The sequence below is a fragment of the Carettochelys insculpta genome, chromosome 1 (assembly GCF_033958435.1).
Source record: "Carettochelys insculpta isolate YL-2023 chromosome 1, ASM3395843v1, whole genome shotgun sequence".
Taxonomy (NCBI): Eukaryota; Metazoa; Chordata; order Testudines; family Carettochelyidae; genus Carettochelys; species Carettochelys insculpta.
Window position 1 is genome coordinate 120,711,889 of NC_134137.1, and position 19,903 is coordinate 120,731,791.

The window sequence follows — 19,903 nt, forward strand, 5'->3', positions numbered from 1 at the left end:
CCGCTATATCAGCCTTTTGGCATACAGAGGAAGGGCCCATGGTATTTGCCCATCCTATCGTTACCAGGTTCTTGAAGGGGCTGGTAAACCTGTACCCCCCTCAGAAACCGCTTCCACCATCGTGGAATTTGGACTTGGTGCTCAGCACACTATCGGGTCCACCTTTTGAACCATTAGCCATAGTTCCCATACATCTCCTTACGATAAAAACAACCTTCCTCCTTGCAACTACGTCAGCCCTCAGGGTGAGTGAGCTCACGGCAGTGATGGCAACGCCGCACTGCACAGTATTCTGAAAGGAGGCGGCAAGCTTAAGGCTGCACCCAGCCTTTGTTCCAAAAGTCTCTTCGGAGTCCAGTCTTAACGAGCCAATAGTTTTACCCTCGCCTTACCCGAAGCCTCACAGCTCCGGCAAGGAGGCACGCCTGCATCTCCTGGATGTGAGGAGGGCGTTGGCCTTCTACATAGACAAAACTAAGTCCTTCTGGAAAATGAACAGCTCCTAGTCTCTCTCACTCCCAGGTCAAAAGGAGAAGGTCTCTCTGCACACAGAATCTCAAAGCACATTGTGTCCTGTATAAAAATGTGTTACGAGCTTCAAAATGCTCCTTTGCTGGCCCCGCCCAGGGCTCATTCTACCAGGGCGGTGGCGGCGTCAACAGCCTTCTGCAAGGGCATTGCATTAAAAGACATCTGTAGAGCGGCGACCTGGTCATCCTACGACACCTTCGCCGAGGATTATGCCCTGCCTCGGGTATTCGTAGAGGATACCCATCTGTCGACAGCAGTCCTCTCGGGGGCAAGCTGCACATAAACAGATTACCCACCTCCTTACTTGGGTTACTGCTGGGTAGTCACCGATTGTGGAGCACCCACGGGGACCACTCGAAGAAGAAAGAGAAGTTACTCACCTGTAGTAACGATGGTTCTTCGAGATGTGTCCCCGTGGGTGCTCCACCACCCGCCCATCCTCCCCACTTCGGATCTCTGTCTAGTGTTTTTCAGGAGCATCCGAGGCGGTTGGTCAAGGAACTGGCAGGGATCAGATCGTGCGCGCAGCCGCTGGCGCGCAGGGGGGCGGCGCGTGCCGGCGCATGCGCGATCCAGGAGAAAGTGCTGGAAGATTTCCGATCTGCGGCGCCGGGTGAGCCTGACACCTGTTGTGGAGCACCCACAGGGACACATCTCAAAGAACCATCGTTACTACAGGTGAGTAACTTCTCTTTATACTCCTTGCACTACGCTTAATAATTCCTACACCAACTTGATGTTCGTATAATTCAGTTTGTTGACAATTATCATGCCAGGCCATCATTAATTATTTTCATTTCTCTTCTCTGAACTTCTTCCAGGTTGTCTAATGCTTTTAATGAGGTACCCAGCACTGGCCATAGTCTACCAAATGCTGTCTTGGTAGAGCTGTGTAGTGAGGGGCTATCACTTCTATGGCATGGCTCTGTAGCCCAAAATCACATGGATTTCTTTTACTAGTCATTTGCATTAAAAGCCAATGTAACGTTCATCAATGAGAGAATAATCCTCAGGTTATACAATACAAACTTGTGTATTTGTGTGTGTTATCCTCAAGGTGTGGAAGATCTCTTTGCAAGGATCCTGTTACATGACTCTTCTGATGATTGCTTTTGGCTTACTATGGGGACACTTACTCCAGATTAGACCAACACAGACTGTCTTCATTTCTACTTGTTTATCTTTATCCAGCACACCTTTAGTATCCAGATTCCTTGTAGGGAGTTCTCGAGGAGACAAAGAAGGTAGGTGCAATTTAAATATGGATTGTCCCCATTAGACCACGACATTATTAAAATGTTGATAATAAATTCTCAAAATGGGTAAATATCATATGGTAACCTGAGACAAAATAGAAAAAAAAAGCACTGTCGTTACTCTATAATGTACGAATTTGATGGGCTGCTTGGAATAATATTCTGATAATACAAAGCATTGATGCTTGCTTGTTTTTGTGTGTTTGCATAGGCCCACTTGCTCTAAAATAGCTATAGAAATTTCTTAAGGAGGAGTCCTGCGGCATCTTAAAGACTAACAGATTTATTTCGGCATAAGCTTTCATGGGGAAAGATGCAGTTGCATCTGATGAAGTGGGTTTTACCCCCAAAATCTTATGCCCAAATAATTTGTTAGTCTTTAAGATGCCACAGGACTCCTCGTTGTTTTTGCATATACAGACTAACACGGCTACCCCTCTGAGATTTGATAACATAATGTATTTATAAAGTCTCATGGTCTCTTCATTGACATGTCTCTGCAGTTCCACACTGATTTTTAACCCTTTCAGCCATCATGTGATTTTCATGCCCGTGATAAACCACCAGATAAAGACTGCCTGAGCAATGAAAGGCTTGACCCAATAGCTTGCATGTAGTTTCTGCTGTCTGAGGCTAGCTAATGTAGTTCTTCTTCGAGTGGTCCCCATGGGTGCTCCACAATAGGTGTTGGGCTCGCCTGGCGCCGCAGATCAGAAATCTTCCAGCAGTTTCTCCTGGATCGCGCATGCACCAGCGTGCGCCGCCCCCCTGCACGCCCCCGGCCGTGTGCACGATCCGGTCCCCGCCAGTTCCTTCTCAACCGCCATCGGCTGCAGACGGAATCCACTCAGGCTAAGGCCAGAGTCAGATTACTTAGTGGCTTTTTTTCCCCACGTGTAATTTGTTGTTTTCGGTTATTAAACAAAAAAAAAAAAAGAGAGAAAGCAAAGACAAAGAGAATATCAGCGAAAAAAAAAAATGAAAAAGAGAAGAGCAGAGAAGAGAAGAGCAGATGTGAAGGCCATTTAGGCCGCCCGCTGCCGCGGGCCAGTGATCGCTATTTGGGGTGGAAAGGCACGGATTAAGTGCTAAGTACCCTATTAACAATAAAGGACTCACCGCAATGGCCTCTTCAGGTTTTACAAAGTGGGAGTCATGCCGTGAAGCTATGCTGGCCTCCGTGGGGCATAGCGAAGGCATCCGATGCCTGGGGGAATTACAGGCTACCCAGAAGTGTTCTCACTGTGCTAAGCTCACAGCCAGGGCCAGGAAGGACAGAGCGATGAGGCGTAAAATGCTCTTGTTGATAAGGCTCTCCAGCCGGACTTGCCGGAGAAGCCTCACCCAGAAGGGCCCTCTGGGTTGCATAGGAGGAGGGTAGTTTTTCTCTGACCCCCTCAGTGCAGAAACGGAGGAAACTCTCCCTGGCTCAATCCTTGCCGTGCGTTTGCAGCGAGCAGGACGAGCGGAGCACACAGCCACCAGCCGCATATTCAGGCAAGCGGCAGCGCGGCAGCAGACGTGGCAGAGGCTGAGCCTCCAGTTATACAACAGCCGGCACACGTGGCGCCTAGAGCGTCAGCCAGGCAAGCGCCGGAACTCGCGGCATCGCCACAGGCGGCACAGACCCCCACGGCAACAGCGGTGCAGGGGCGCCAGGCACGGAGCCTGCAGGCACCGGAGGGTGTTACCCGCGTGGCACCGCAGCTGACGTTGCCGAGCGCGGCGCTGACAGCGGGGCCGAGATCCCCGGCATGGGAGGGGGCGGTGCCGGCCCTGCAGCGGAGGGGCAAGGCAACATCAAAAACCTGGCACTGCGGTCCATCTCTGGACAGGGCTGCGCTGCTGTTAGCACCAAGCCCTCCCCCTGTGATACACACGCCGCACCGAAGGCCTGTGTCTCCACCAGCCCATCTGGAAAAAAGAAACAAAAAAAAAACCTCCTTCTCTGTTCCTCCAACCAATGTCACCATGGCTTGGGCCACCTTCACCATTTCTGGGATTGGATCCCCTGGAGTACTATCACAAGGCAGTTTCACCTCTATCTGTGTCGTCGCAGAGGTCTCGCTCTCCCAGACATCGGGGGTACACACCCCGTGAGTGGTCCAGGTCTCCATCCCTGGACCCTTGCCCATGCTGCCATGGTCGTCCTTATCATGCTGGACACAGACAAACCACAGGCCTACACCCAGGGGCAGGTCCCCCCCCGGCCGCTCAGTACCCCTGTGGGCACTCCCAATTGGGGACGGAAACACAGTTGTCTCAAGTGGAGTTAATTTTAGAACCCCAAGACTTTCCTTCACGATCCTCCAGCGAGCAAGTGTATCATCAACCACAGGAACCCGAGGGTTCGAGGGAGGTTTACCTTAGTGGTTCCTCCTCATCCTCCCCAGATGAGGCCATGGCCCCCAGGGATCTCTCTCCCCTGGATGACCTTAAACAGTTTCAGGAGCTGTTTAAAAGGGTGCAGGAGAAACATCACAAACTCCAGAAAAATTTGAGACCCCTGGCTTCATCCAAAATTGCTGTTCCGCTGGATGAAGCCATTCTGGAGTCAGCCATTACTATATGGCAGACTCCGGCCTCTGTTCCGCCTACGCAGAAGAGAGCGGATAAGAAATACTTCGTCCCGGCAAAGGGCATGGAGTTCCTCTTCAGTCACCCACAACCAAATTCTTTGGTGGTCGGGTCGTCCCAGCAGAGGTCAAAGGCTTCTCAGTACAAATCGGGGGATCGGACAAAGATGCTAAGAAGCTAGAGCTGTTTGGCAGGAAGGTATATTCCTCTCCTATCCTGCTATTGAGAGTGGCAAATTATGGGCACACCTAGCAAACCATAATTTTGATAATTACTCTAGGCTTACTCCCCTCATGGATTCAGTTCTGGAAGATAAAAAGCCGGTGTCAAAGGCAATTGTTCAAGAGGGCTACGCAGCATCGCGGACAGGAGTCCAGATTGCCCTGGATGTGGCGGACACGGCGGCACGTTCAATGGCTACAGCAGTGGTCATGCGTAGAGAATCCTGGCCCCAGACGTCGGGTATCTCGAGGGACCTACAGGCGAAGGTCGTGGACCTTCTCTTTGATACACAAAAGCTGTTTGCAGACTCAACCGACTCGGTCCCTCACTCCAGTAAGGACTCGAGAGCTACACTTAGAACCTCGGGCATTTATACTCCCCCATACAGGAGGGAAAAATTTTATCCTCAGCAAAGACGCTACGCTTACAACTACAGCGTGCTCAATATCAACGGGGCTACGGCCAAGGGCGCTATCAATAGCAGCAACTGTACAGAACTCCTAGGCGACGTTCTCAACAAAGCCGTACGCCCTCGGGTCAGGCCCAAAGGCAACAAGTTTGATGGGTATGTCGGGGGCTACACTCTCAATACCCTCGCTCAATGCCACTCTCATCTCATGTTCCATCATTGCCTCAGACCGTTCCACTCCCAATGGCAAAAGATCACCACAGACATATGGGTGCTAGAGATCATAGCCACGGGTTACGCGATCCCCTCCCAGTCGCTTCCACCGACGAAGCCTCCCACCAGGCCTCGCCTCAGGGACACTGCCACGAGGCGAGGCTCAAGCGGAAGGTGACTCGCCTTATGTTCATAAGGGCGGTGGAAAGAGCGCCGGAATAATTCCAGGGGAAGGTTTTTATTTACGCTACTTCCTATCGGAGAAGAAAACGGGACACCGGAGGCCCATCTTAGATCTTCGGGGCCTCAACCGTTACTTGCGCAAGCAACGGTTTTGGATGATCACAGTTGCTTTGATACTCAGGTACTGGACGATGGAGACTGGGTTGCAGCACTTGACTTACAAGATGCTTACTTTCATATAACAATCCACTCGGCACACAGATGCTTCCTCCGCTTCACGGTCGGCCAGGAGCGCTTCCAGCACAGGGTCCTTCCGTTTGGCCTCTGCTCGGCCCCCAGAGTCTTTACCAAACCCTGGCAGTGGTGTCAGCCTACCTGCACAGACAAGGGGTGTTTATTTTTCCCATGTCTGGGCGACTGCCTGCTAAAAGGGACCTCGAAGGCAGAGGTTTTACGCATGATACACGTCACAGTGGACACGTTTCTTCGCTGGGCCTAGTCATCAACCTCGCAAAGTCAAAGTCTGAACCCACACAACATATAGAGTTCATAGGGGCATGCATAAACTGTATCACAGCAAGGGTGTACCTACCCGACGCCCGCTTCCGCGCAATCAGTTTGCTGGTGCAAGTCATTACATACAGCCCCACGGTGCCGGTCTTACGGTGCCTACGGCTGCTGGGCCACATGGCGGCAGCGACGTTTGTGGTACAGAATGCCAGGTTGCACATGTCAAGCCTGTAGCATTGGCTGGCGAGCGTTTACAAGCCGGCATCCCACACTGTCCACAGGGTGGTGTCGCCCACAACAGAGGTGCGCAGATCCCTGGCATGGTGGGAAAACCCCGAGAATCTGCTACTGCGGGTGCCTTTTCACCAACCACAAATTTCTATTTTCTTACTAACGACGCCTCCCGCATGGGATGGGGAGCGCACATCGGCGACAAGGTAACGCAAGGGCTATGGTCCCCTGTGGAACAGACACTGCACATATCGATACTGGAGTTCAGAGCAGTGTTCAACGCCTGCAAACATTTTCAAGATTACCTACATGGCAAAGTAGTCAGGATTCAATACCGACAATACCTCCACTATGTTTTCTACATCAATCGACAAGGAGGAGCATGATCCCATGCCCTGTGTGCGGAAGCAGTCCGATTGTAGAATTGGTGCATCGCCAACAACATAACGTTGAAAGCCTCGTACTTGCCGGGCGCTCACACCGTGAAAGCAGATCAGCTGAGCAGGCGCTTCGCAATCATGCACGAATGGCACATCTGCTCCGATCTGCTACGGCACATTTTTCATACATGGGGGTTTTTCCCCAGATCAATCTGTTTGCCACCCAGTACAACAAAAAAAAAAAAATGTGTCCCCAGTACTGCTCCAGGGCAGGAGTGGGGTGGGGGTCCTTGGGGGATGCATTCATGTTTTCATGGAAGGGCTCCTTGCTTTACGCATTTCCCCTGCAGCGCTTATGCGCAAGGTCTTGCACAAAGCCAGAAGGGAGAGAGCTCACATGATACTCATAGTCCCGCTTGGGATCGGCAGCAATGGTTTCCCTTGCTTCTGCGCATGTCGGACCGCCCACCGCTTCCTCTACCGGTGGCACCGGACTTACTCATGCGGGCTCAAGGGTCCATAGTGCACCCGCACCCTCAGGGTCTGCACCTAGAAGCATGGCTAATCCGTGGCTCAGCCCCTTAAAGAGCACATGTACGGAGGGAGCACAACAAGTCCTGGAACGTAGCTGAAGGACCTCCACCAGGAGGACTTACAAGCAGAAATGTATTCTATTCACAGCCTGGTGTTCCACCAAGCAGTTAGCTCCCCTTGACATTCCTATACCCGTAATACTAGAATACTTACTGGACCTCAAGAGAGGCGGGCTTTCTCTATCCTTGCTGAAGGTCCACCTCGCCGCTATATCAGCCTTTCAGCATACAGAGGAAGGGCCCACGGTATTTGCCCATCCAGTTGTTACCAGGTTCTTGAAGGGGCTGGTAAACCTGTACCCGCCCTCGGAAACCGCTTCCATTATCATGGAATTTGGACTTGGTGCTCAGTACGCTATCGGGTCCACCTTTTGAACCATTAGCCACAGTTCCCATATGTCTACTTACGATAAAAAAACAAAAAAACAAAAAAAAACAACCTTCCTCCTTGCAACTACGTCAGCCCGCAGGGCGAGTGAGCTCGCGGCAGTGATGGCAACGCCACACTACACAGTATTCTCAAAGGAGGCGGTAACCTTCAGGCTGCGCCCAGCCTTTGTTCCAAAAGTCTCTTCGGAGTCCAATCTTAACGAGCCAATAATTTTACCCTTGTTTTACCCGAAGCCTCACAGCTCCGGCAAGGAGGCACGCCTGCATCTCCTAGATGTGAGGAGGGCGTTGGCCTTCTACACAGACAGAACTAAGTCCTTCCGGAAAACGGACAGGCTTCTAGTCTCTCTTGCTCCCGTGTCAAAAGGAAAAGGTCTCTCTTCACACAGAATCTCAAAGCACATTGTGTCCTGTTTAAAAATGTGCTTCGAACTTCGAAAGACTCCTTTGCTGGCTCCGCCCAGGGCTCACTCCACCAGGGTGGTGGCGGCGTCAACAGCCTTCTTCAAGGGCATCGTGTTAACAGACATCTGTAGAGCGGCAACCTGGTCATCCTATGACAACTTCACCAAGCATTATGCCCTGCCTCGGGTATTCTAAGAGGATACCCGTCTGTTGACAGCAGTCCTCTCCGGGGCAAGCTGCACATAAACCGATTACCCACCTCCTTACTTGGGTTACTGCTGGGTAGTCACCGATTGTGGAGCACCCACGGGGACCACTCGAAGAAGAAAGAGAAGTTACTCACTTGTAGTAACGATGGTTCTTTGAGATGTGTCCCTGTGGGTGCTCCATCACCCACCCATCCTCCCCGCTTCAGATCTCTGTCTAGTGTTTTTCAGGAGCATCTGAGGCGGTTGGTCAAGGAACTGGCGGGGACTGGATCGTGCACGCGGCCGGGGGCATACAGGGGGGTGGCGCGCGCCGGCGCATGCGCGATCCAGGAGAAAGTGCTGGAAGATTTCCGATCTGCGGCGCCGGGCAGCCCGACACCTATTGTGGAGCAGCCACCGGGACACATCTCAAAGAACCATCGTTACTACAGGTAAGTAACTTCTCTTTCCCCTTTCTCCCCAGATATTTTTAGTTTCATGTAGATGGATGTGGGAGCAAACAGATAAGACAGCATTCTCAGTGAAAAATTTTTGGTTAAATATCTAAGAAAATTACGAATGGACATTTCAGGGCCCTGTGTCTGAAACTTCCCCTAAATTATGTACTTATTGTGCATTTTCTGTTTCCTTTTAGAAGAACTACAGCCTCATTCCTACACATTTCTAACAGTGTAATTACACTGTGATATGACACTGTAAAATGCCAATGTGAGCATTTCATATTTAAGTGAAAAGTTTGCTTTATTTTCAAACTTCCAACCCTACAAAGTTAACCTGGCTTGTCTGAATCAAAATGTATTGTTTACTTCTCATTTATCCTTACCAGTAATAAAGGTTCTTTGGGTCAAATGATTACTCCTTGGGGAATTCTGTCACTGTGTGTCGATGGAATTCATGTTCTCCACAGATTTGTGTTGCTCTCACACAAAAAATGACCTTTTAACAGTGAAGCAAAGGGAAGCTACAAGACTGATCATGTGCCCATCCCAATGGCATGGTCATATCACTTTGTGGTGGGGGGTGGGAAGGGAGTAGCAGGGCTAGGAATCTTGTTGCTAATAAAGTCTTGATTTTTGAAAAGGAAGAGGAAGCTTGCAGCATTCCTGCATGTATTTTAAGAAAGAAAACTGAAATTAAATGTTCAGTAAAATTGGCATAATTCAAGTGGGTTTGGGAGTGAAAGTCAGGAAGATACTGTGAAACCTCGTTTTACGCATCTTTAGGTTGCACGAAACTTGCTTTAAGGTGAGTGTCACACAACTTGAAGACATGTGGCTCTCAGCCTGCCTAGCTTCCTGCAGCTGCAGGCAGCTATGCAGGTGAAGAGCCCCTTCCCCATGCCTTCCCAGAGCAACATTAGGCACCACTTTGGGAAGTTAAAAGGAAGGCTTTTAGCTCACATAGCCGCTTGCTGCTACGGGCAGCCATGCAGGGTAAACCCCCCTTCCCAGAATGGTGCTGCTGTCAAGTTGACAGTGGTCATGCTCAGGGGAAGGTAGAGAGAAGGGTTTTAGCCCCAGTAGCTGCCCGGTGCTGCAGGCAGCTGGGGGGGTTAAAACCCCCATTACCCCCCTTGCCCTGGCTCAGCCCCAATCCATGCATGGGGCTCCCAACTCCCGACACGCTACAGACCCCGCACAGGGCTCGGGCTGCAGCCACCAGCACAGCCAATGGGTCTTGGGCTCCAGCCCCCTGCCCACCAGCCCTGCGGCCCCTGCTCCAACCTCTGCGGTCCTGGCTCCAAACCCCGCATGGCCCAGCTCAACTCCACCCTCCTGCCACCCCCGTAGCCCTAACTCACTGCAGGGTTAAGCTTCCCAGCCCCAACCCACCGCCCAAGAACGCCCCCCAACTTATTTTGGTTGCTCACCTCTGCTTCAGGAGGTATTGCAAATGTCCATTCCAAAACCCACTCTCCTCCTCCTCCTCTGTTTGGAGTCAGTCGATAAGAAACAAAAAATTGAGGTGTGACGGAGTCAGCAGGGTCCTAGATACAACTAGCGGGGAAAACGTTCTGGCAATTGTGCGAATGATGTTTACATACTGAAAGTGGAATGAACATGTGCAATGCATCTGGAAGAACAAAAGTTACAGAAAGGCTAACTTTTATCAGTGGGTTTGTGGAGATGTAACTGATTGGAAATTAACGAACAATTCTGATATAGAAGAAATAAAAGAATCCATTTCAATCTTTTAGCTGTATTGTCTCCACTGTGCTAAATGGACTGAAAAGTAAAATTATTTTTATCACTAAAGAAGCAGTATGATTTGGAATGCACATATGGAGTAGATATGAAAAGTGACAAAAATTTTACATGAACACATTTCAGAGGAGAAATGTGCCTTATCTGACTGACTTGATTTAAACCCTTGTACCCTGGGTGGAGTAGCACCTTATTTTCCCGCTGTGAGCTTTTTGCCCATCACCTTACCTTTTCCCCAAAAAAGTTCAATTGTAATTAAGAAGAAAACTCCATATCTCCTTAATGGACACTAACTCAGATCATTCATGCCTCATTGCATGAAGCTTAGAAGAAATATTTTATGCATGCTATGTGTCTTCATCAGACTTCTGTGTCTTTCATTTTGGAGCATCTTTGTTAGTTAACAAACTAGAAATGATATACCCAACAATTGATCAGCTGGCTTTAGCAAAATCTTGTTTTTTAATCCACGATAAAAGACTCTGTAAATGGCTTATAATCATTTCGTATTTAGATTGCCATAATTGATAAAGATGTAAAGTATATCATTCTGTTCTGTATCTTTAGTCAAATGGAGAAGTCTCTAGATATGGTTACAACATGCCATTATATGTTCACTCTGCATCAAGCTACATTTTTATCAGTTTCTTTTTCTTACAAACAGGTGATATTGATTACAGTAGTGTACTGCTTGGCATGCTGGTAATGCAGGATGTACAGCTTAGTTTATTTATAGCTGTTATGCCAACCCTTATTCAAGCTGGAGCCAGCACATACTCCAGGTAAACAAGTTTAAAACTGTATTTGTTAACTTTGTGTCTGAAGAAGGCCTCATTGGGTTGTGCCTTATAACATTTGTCTACCCATAAGCTTGTGGATCTGTGTATAACTATGACAAAACCATATTTAGAATTTTTAATAATGGTTTCTCAAAACATTATCATCCAGTATGAGTGCATTCTTATGTATGTGTATAATATTAAAACAGAACACTCATCCTACTTCACCCCAATACTTCTAATACAAACAAATGATGGAAAAAGGTTATTTTTGTCATAAAATTAAATGCTTTCCATCTGTTCATATCCATAATCATCCTGTTGAAATCAGGTATTTACTAGAGTACTCAGCTACTGGTTATGCACAGACCCCTTCCCCCCAAGTAAATAGAGAGTGGCTGGTTTAACCTCTGTCCCTGCTTGTACCTGGATCAGGCTGTTTCTCCCACTGCCTCCCTGCATTTAAAAGGCTGAGCTGCACACAGGTTGGCTCAGCATCTGTACGTGTTGTGGGGATCGGGCCCTTCCTCCCTTCCCTGCTGCTCTGCATTGCATTGCATCAGAAAGAGCCTGATCCCCATGACAGGGACAGAAGTTGAGTCAGCCTGTGTGCCAGCTCAGCCTTTTAAATGCAGAGTGGTAGGAATGAGGGGAGAGTTAACAGAGTAGTTGACCGAAATTTTGGTGAGTATTTGGTAACCAGATTATTCGCTCTTTAATATCCCTAGTTGAAATATGAGTAAATCATTGAGCCAGGTGCTATGCCCTGAACCTCAGCCAATACGTGCTGTGTTGAATCATAAAGACAGTAGATTCTAGACTTCAGCAGGAATTACTGAGTGCTCTGTGTTTTTGATAATTAGGAAGTGTATTAGAGTGCTGAAGTATGAATTTGGGAAGCTAACTAGCAACGCTTTCTTAAAAGTCTTTGCCATTAAATTTTTCACATGGAGGAAATGCTTTAAAAGCAAGAGAACTGGCAAAATAACATACTTTCTTTTTTTTCTTTCCTAGCATTGTCATGGAAATACTGAGAATACTGATACTGATTGGCCAAATTCTCTTTTCTTTGGCTGCTGTTTTTCTTATATGTCTTGTTATAAAGACATATCTCGTAGGACCATATTATCGCAAGTTACATGTGGAAAGTAAAGGCAATAAAGAAATCCTCGTTTTAGGAATATCTGCTTTCATCTTTCTTATGTTAACGGTAATCTTTTAAAATAATAAGATTTTATATGTGTTTGTACAGTTTAATATGACATCTCTACCAAATAAATTGACACATTTAACATTTATTGCATATTTCTACTCTCCTGTATTTGATACTTTAAAACCAAAACTCAAATGCATGGAGGATCAAAACATCTAGCATTTTCCAGTTCTACTGCAATGTGATAAGTAGTAATTGATTAGGAGTAGAGGGTAATAACTTTAATTTTATGTAACCTACATAAAATCAGATTCAACTTCAACAAATAATTTTGAAGTAAAACTGTTTGTGTAAATTGTACTATAGTGTGGTGCAACTAAAAGACTGTTAGTTCTCATTGTGTGCCCCAATTTTCTGAAAGTTTAAAAGCAAAATGTTGGCACTCACACATTTATTGGGAGCAGAAGCAGGGCCGAGATTGACTAATGAAAACAATTAAGTTCAGCAAAATGTGCATAGAAGGATGCAGGTGCATCCTGAGGAAAGTCTTGTAATTAAGATTTTGTCTACATTTGCAGTGCTTTGTAGGATACATGTAGCTACATGCCACAGTGGAAGCCAGGGTGTGTCTGACGGCAGCCATGGGCCTGAGGAAAAAGTGGGAGGAGGGCCCATCTACCTGCCCCCTGAAAAGGGCCAAGGGTGGAAAGGGTGGGGCTTAGGGCAGTGAGCCCTGGGGTCTCCCTCCCCTCACCAGCCATGTACAGACCAACGGCACAGCACCCTATGATATTTCAAAGGGGCCCAGAGCTCTGGCCACTGCTACTCTGGTGGCAGCTGGAGCTCCAGGCCCCTTAGAATTGCTAGGCCCCAGGGCAACACTGCTCCCTTTACCCCTACTCTCAGTAGGCCTGGGTGTGTATTGGCATGTGGCAGTGAAGGTTTCTGCAAGCTCTCTACTACCAGAGCCTGCCTTACAGTGTGGAAAGGCTCCATCAGGGTGGAGGCAGCAGGACACTATGGAATCCACATACTTCCTGGGTGTTGGTAGTCTGTCCTATCATGTGGCCCTGAGACCACTTAGAGATCAACAAGTCTGCTACAGTCCAAGCTGAGAGCCAAGTGGCTTTTAGCTCATGTAGTAGGGGTTCATGCACTAAGCTTCAGAGGTCCCAGTTTCGATCCTGCCTGCCTATAACCAGAGTCAGTCAGGATTACAACTACACTGCCAAATATACCAGTGTCGAGGTGGCAGGTGTTGCTTGGTTATGTAGAGATCCAGACCGGGTATTCTGTTCATCTAACCATGCCTCATTTACTCTGCTTGCTGGGTGTACATTGTCTATTGTACACACCAGTGCAAACATACCTGGAGAGAAAACTTAGGTAATGCATGCCTGTTTTTGCCAAGAGGAGTACACCTTTTAATTTTTATAATTTAGATCCTGGAAGAGGTTAACAGGAGAACATTTCACAATGCATAGACTTCTGCGTAATTTAGAAAAATGTTGCTTGAGATTCCAATCCTTTTCAAAACAAGCAGAGCAGATTGTTATGTCATAGAAGTAAGAAAAGAAACACCTTATTCACAGTTTCTTGTAGGTTTCAATTAACAATCAGTCATAATTTCTGCCAATTGGTACAAAATGAGTTAGCAGACACAAATGAGATGACCTTAACTTTGCCTATGACATTACTTTACCAAATAAGATGTGGAAGGGAATAATTGCCTTTTTCAGAGGGAGAACAGGAAGCATCAATTGGATTGTAAATATTAGGATTGTCAGATCTTAATCTCTTTTTTTCTATCGGACTTCTTGAACGACGGTGTTGTTTGGGAACTTTCTCAAGGCCTTAAATAAAGGGATTAAGAAAGAGCTTTCATTTCATATATTTACTTACATAGGTATTAAATTATCATTAAAATGCAGATGTAAATAGGCTCAATAAAAATCACTTCCTCTTCCCATTAGTTTTTGCTTTCTTTATCCATTGTCATCTTTCTAACAGCTCTTCAGTGTTACATTTGATTTAGACATACCTGAAATTATTAAAGCCAGGAATTTGTTTAGCCATGTTGGTCTAGCTGAACAAATGGGCTAGGGGTACAGACAGAAGCTCTCAATCAGGTGCTATGGATTAGAAAGCAAGGATGACCTGGCCTGGATAAGTTATTGGATAGATCCCAGATGTAGTATTTAACTAAGTTGTGATCTGGTTAAATCCCATTTGTCTTGTATTTATTTTCTGCATTATTAGTTACTGTATGTGTATAATAATACTGTTGGACTTCTCTGGATGAAACAGATAGTAAATATTGTGTGGGGTTGAGGCTTTTATAATCCTCCTTTCAATCCAGGGCAATGGTTGTCAAACTTTCCAAACTACTCTATTTTTTCAGGTGTCTGGTTTGTCTTGTTTATCCCAAATTTCATCTCGCTTAAAAGCTACTAGCTTACAAAATCAGACATTAAGGCTGTGTCTACATTATGAGATAAATTCAAATTTATTTATATCGATTTTCTAATTTTGGAATTCATAAGTTTGATTTTGACCATCCTCACTTCACACCTTGCTCCCCACAAAGATGAGTCATGGCTGCCACAAACACATTGGCTAACATTGACTGTTGCAGTAGTGCATTGTGTGGGAAGCTATCACACAGTTCCCTCATCCCTGTAGCATTCTAGATATGGTCGCTGGTCTTGACATCATCTTCGCCCATTGCATTTTCATCATTCCCCTCCGGATCCCTGAAAATATGTCGATCCATTAGAAATAATGCAGAAGACACTCAAAATTACAAGAAAGAATTTCTGGTTTCCCCACACGTTACTGCAACTGTATTCTCAACGGGCCATCCATCCCACCTCCTGTCATTGCCAACACGTGATCCCTAAAAATAATGCAGAGCCTGGAATGTTAGTTTGAGAAGAATGTAGGAGGAAAGAATTTTTGGTTTCCCCCTACACTATATTGACAACATGGGTTCGGTGACTGTATTTGCAGCTGGCCATCCGTCCCACCTCCCATCATTGCAGAAAAAAGAATTGTTAGTTTTTCCCCAGCAGCAGCAAGCCCAGGTATGGGCCAAGTGGGTGGGGGGGTGGTTGTTGCTGGATGGCCATTTGAGGCATTCTCCTCTGTCAGCAACGAGGCCCTTAGCCTCTGGGGGAGACTTTTCGCCGGCAGCAGCAGCAAGCCCAGGTATGGGCCAAGGGGCGGGGAGTCACTGGAAGACCAGTTGAGCTGTTTCTTCCCCACGGCAGCAGCAGCAAAGCTGGGGGAGACTTTCCCACAATGACAGCAAAGCTCTGTCTTTTCCGCGTGACCGGCACCATTGCCAGCACCGAATGGCAGGCACATCCTTTTATTGGGTTGGGTTGGGGGCTACCCACGTGAAGTGGCTGAGCACGGGAAAGACTCAGACTGTGTGGCACCTGTGGGGGAGGTTCACACACAAATGTAACCGCTGAGAAGCAGTTTCTCAGGGTATTATGCAAGCGCAACACCCAGCACAGCCTTGTTGACACATGGTATGGTGGGGTAGGGGCAGGCACCAGGCAGCACAGAAAAAAATAGCAAGTGTACAGACAGAGCCACGAACTCCCTGCAGGGGCTATTTGAACGGGCAGATGCACTCATCCTGCTAATAGCATAGAAAGAGAGACATTTCTCAGGCTGTCATAAGCTAACATGAGCTCACAGCTAAAGGTTCGCTATTCCCACTTGGAAAATCAGGCTCTTCTTCTTACTGGAGAGCAGCAGCCAGAGCATAGCAGTGCAAGGGGCATTGTGGGTTACATACGGGACACCTCTGGAGCTAATAAATTCGATTTTAAGACATGGTGCTTCCACACTGGCCTTTAATCGAATTTCTCAATTCGAGCGTGACGCTATACCTGTCAGGTAACTGCGATTTTGTAATCTCGAGATTATTGCACCCAAAGTTGAGCTAATGGTCTTTACAGTGGACACAGTCATGTCGTAAAATCAAGCTAACTGAATTAAATTTGAACTTATCTCAAAGTGTAGAAGCAGCTGTAGATAGTATGTCTTGCTCATACTTTGTTACAGTATAAGCTTTATTATCTGGGGAATGGGAGATGCCAGATAATCAAATTTGCTAGTTATAGAAGCGGGGCCTGGCCCCTGGTCCCCAACCCTTCTGTTGCTGGTAAGATCAGTACATATTGTGAAAATAGAATTAAGTTTAATTTTTAAAATATGGGGTATCCAGATATGGTATAGCAGCCTAAATCTACCATAACTGTCTCTTTTTAGTTTGATTACCAGTAAATAGCTATACTGTTTGATAGACTAATCCATATGATTAAATATTTTGGAAAAGCTTCAAAATTCTGGGCATAAATGGAGTTGTTTAATCAGCAGGCATTCATTAATACTGACAAATACCCAGTTCTCTTTTTTTTTTTTAAATTTAATTTGTAGATTCTAGTTCATCGTAAATAAGCCAGTCTAGGCAATGCATGTCTCAGGAATTATTGCTTTCCTCCAGTGATTATAAACGTTTAGGCTTAGGTTTTCTTACTTTATCCTGCAACACCATCCAAGGCATAAATGTGCAATGTAATATGTTATTACTTAATCTAAACTAGGATGGAAATTGTCAGTTTAATCTATTCCCTCAATATGTATGATATTATTTTCAGTAAGATCCCGCCTTCAGTTGTAGGATTTTAAATACCCTTTATAGAAATTTTATTTCAAATACTTTTATGTAGGATAAAAATGCTGTTCACTATCTGAATGCTCAGAAAGTTTTCATTTCGCAAAATGCAATTTCCTTGTTTTTGTGGGTTTAAGATGGACTTTTATCATATATATTTGTTCCAAGCAGTAACAGAAGGGCAATGTAACATCTTTCCAGTTTGTTATTAGATTCCACTTCAGCAAAGCACCTATGTGTACATGCTTAAATTCATTCCTATTCCACAAAGCACTTAATCATGTTCTTAAATCTCATTAACAATGGAATTTAAGGACCCGTTTAAATCTGTTTGTTTAGTCAAGGCCATAGTCTCATCCCAGATTATGAATTCAGAGCATTTATCCTGGTTTAATAGCTGGCAGGATGTTTACTGGTTTTAATTTGTTTAGCTAAGTGAAATCCTATCTCTGTTGAAATCAGCAGGAATCAGTGAGATTAGATGTTATCCTTGGGGCATGATACAGGAAGTCTTAAAGTGTGGAGTAGAAAATGTATGTTATGTTTCTAAAAGTTGTCTCATTTATTATTCTAGAGTACCATAGTAAATACATTACTACAAAATAATACGTTGAAATAAATCTTGTAACTTCTGTTCATTGTGAAGTTGTATTGAGAGGCAGTAATATATTAAACCTTGAAAGCTGTGTTTTTGTAATCTCTAACTAAACTATCATAATGATTTGCAACTGCCAGAGAATAGCAATAAACTTTCCATTCTCCTTTATCAGATCACAGAGCAATTGGATGTTTCAATGGAATTGGGATGCTTCCTAGCTGGAGCACTGATCTCGTCTCAGGGTCACATGGTTACTGAAGAGACTATGTCCTGTATTGAACCAATACGTGACTTTCTTGCCATCATTTTCTTTGCATCTATAGGTAACTTTTTTTTTAGAAACTTTGTTAAAAGTGTCAGAATGCAAGTCTGTGCTGAAGTGTATGTGGGAAGGTTTATGGGCATCTTATTTTGTGACTATATGAAGTACATGAACTTGCTAATGTTTTATTTTTAAATACATTATTGAGATATTTTATGGATGTTTAAATTAAATCTGTAAAGTTAACTCTGGTCTCTTGCTGGCATTTAAAAAGTTCAAATTCTTGAATAATTGTTAAATATCTCAGTTGAATAGGAGCTCTTTTCTGCACAGAGCTAAATTGCTTTCAGTTGAAACAGTTTTAAAAAAAAGCCACGTTACTCTTCTGTGTTTATTCCCTGCCTTGGATATTTGTTGTTGTACTAAAAGTAATTTATTCCGATCAGTCAGATTGTCTAGTAGGCAATTATTAAAAGAGAATATGTTTTTGGTGGGGGAGAAGGGGGAATTTGGCAGGCTAGAATAAAACTCCTTGGTATGTGCAAGGGACTGGGTTGGATATTCATAGCTAAAAGTTCTCAACTGAACTTTAAAACCAACAGAGGATTTGAAGACACAGCTTCGAGATGTGCCATATCCTCCTTGGTATGACCAAGCTTGGATGCATCTCCACCTTCCCTTATTGCCCCCTTCAATGGTCATTTTGGAATATGTGGGCTGTCTGTCAGCAGTAGTTCTCTAGGGCATCTGGCTCCCGAATTCGGTGCCAGACAGGGTGCTTTTCTGTTCCTTCCTCCCCTCCATTTCAGTCCCAACCATAGGAAGAATTGTTTGAAGAACAAGAAGAAAGCTTCTGAGGTTAACCCTTACATAAATATTTCTTTGTCCTCCTCTGATGAGGCATTTATTTCTCACACATACCCCCACAGATAATTTCAGACACTTTCGGGATCTGATTAGTAGTCTTCAGCAGTCTCCCCATTCCCTTGGAAGAAGTCAAAGAGTTCCAGTAGAGACAATTGGGTATGCTTCCTCATCACAGATTCACGTAACCTTGCCCATAAATGAGGCTTTGCTGGAGTCCACAAAAACAGTTTGGCAAATCTCTGCCACTCTACCACCAACTTCTCAGAGGGATAGATAGGAAAATACTACATTACTCCTAGAGATGAGCATTTTTCCACATACATCCAGCCCCCAAATCTTTGGCTGTGGATGCGCTGAATGAATGCAACAGATGTCATTCAAAATTATACACACACTCCCACCACACACGGGAATGATCTAAATCATTTGGACTACTTTGGCTGCAAGAGCTATTTATCTGCCAGTGTGCAGCTCAGAATTGATAATTATCATAGACTCAGAGAAGATTAGGGTTGGAAGAAACTCCAGGAGGTCATCAAGTCCAGCCTTCTGCTCAAAGCAGGACCAACCCCAACTAAATCATTCTAGCCAGGACTTTGTCGAGTCTTGCTTTACAAAAACATTAAGGACGGACAGTCCGTCACCTCCCTGGGCAACACATTCCACCACCTGCCTAGTGAAATAGTTTTTGCTAATATCCAACCTAGACCTCCCACACTGCAAATTGAGACCATTGCTTCATGTTCTGTCATCTGCCAGCCTGGTTCCATCCTTTCTGGAACCCCCTTCAGGTAATTGAAGGTTGCTAACAAATCCCTGCCCCCTTTCTTTACTGCCAATTAAAATAAAACTAATTCCCTCAGTCTGTTCTCATTAGGGGACTGGGCCGCACATCTTATGTTTGTTGACCTCCCCTGGGTTCTCCAATTTGTCCTCATCCTTTCTCTAGTAGTCAGCCCAAGACTGGATACAGTTTTCCAGATGTGGCCTCACTGGTGCTGAATAGAGGGGAATAGTCACTTCCCTTGATCTCTTGACAACGCTCTTACTATTGCAGCCCAATATGCCATTAGCTTTATTGGCACCAAGGGCACACTGTTGACCCATATCCAGCTTCTTGTCTGCTGTAATCCCCAGGTCCTTTTCTGCAAAATTGCTGCTTAGCCAGTTGATCACAGTACTGCCTGTAGCAGTACATGAATTTTTTCTGTCCTAAGTTCAGGACTCTGCACTTGTCCTGG

General features: G+C 45.7%; 1 protein-coding gene across 2 annotated transcripts in view; it reads left to right on the forward strand.

The window, feature by feature from the left end:
• TMCO3 (transmembrane and coiled-coil domains 3) overlaps positions 1 to 19,903 on the forward strand; it is a 97,357-nt gene that overhangs the window by 55,366 nt on the left and 22,088 nt on the right. For both annotated transcript variants that reach the window (XM_074990837.1, XM_074990847.1), the window contains exons 7-10: positions 1,589 to 1,775; positions 10,978 to 11,095; positions 12,107 to 12,302; positions 17,706 to 17,856. In XM_074990837.1, coding sequence (XP_074846938.1) covers positions 1,589 to 1,775; positions 10,978 to 11,095; positions 12,107 to 12,302; positions 17,706 to 17,856 — 652 coding nt within the window. The remainder of the gene's footprint in view (positions 1 to 1,588; positions 1,776 to 10,977; positions 11,096 to 12,106; positions 12,303 to 17,705; positions 17,857 to 19,903) is intronic.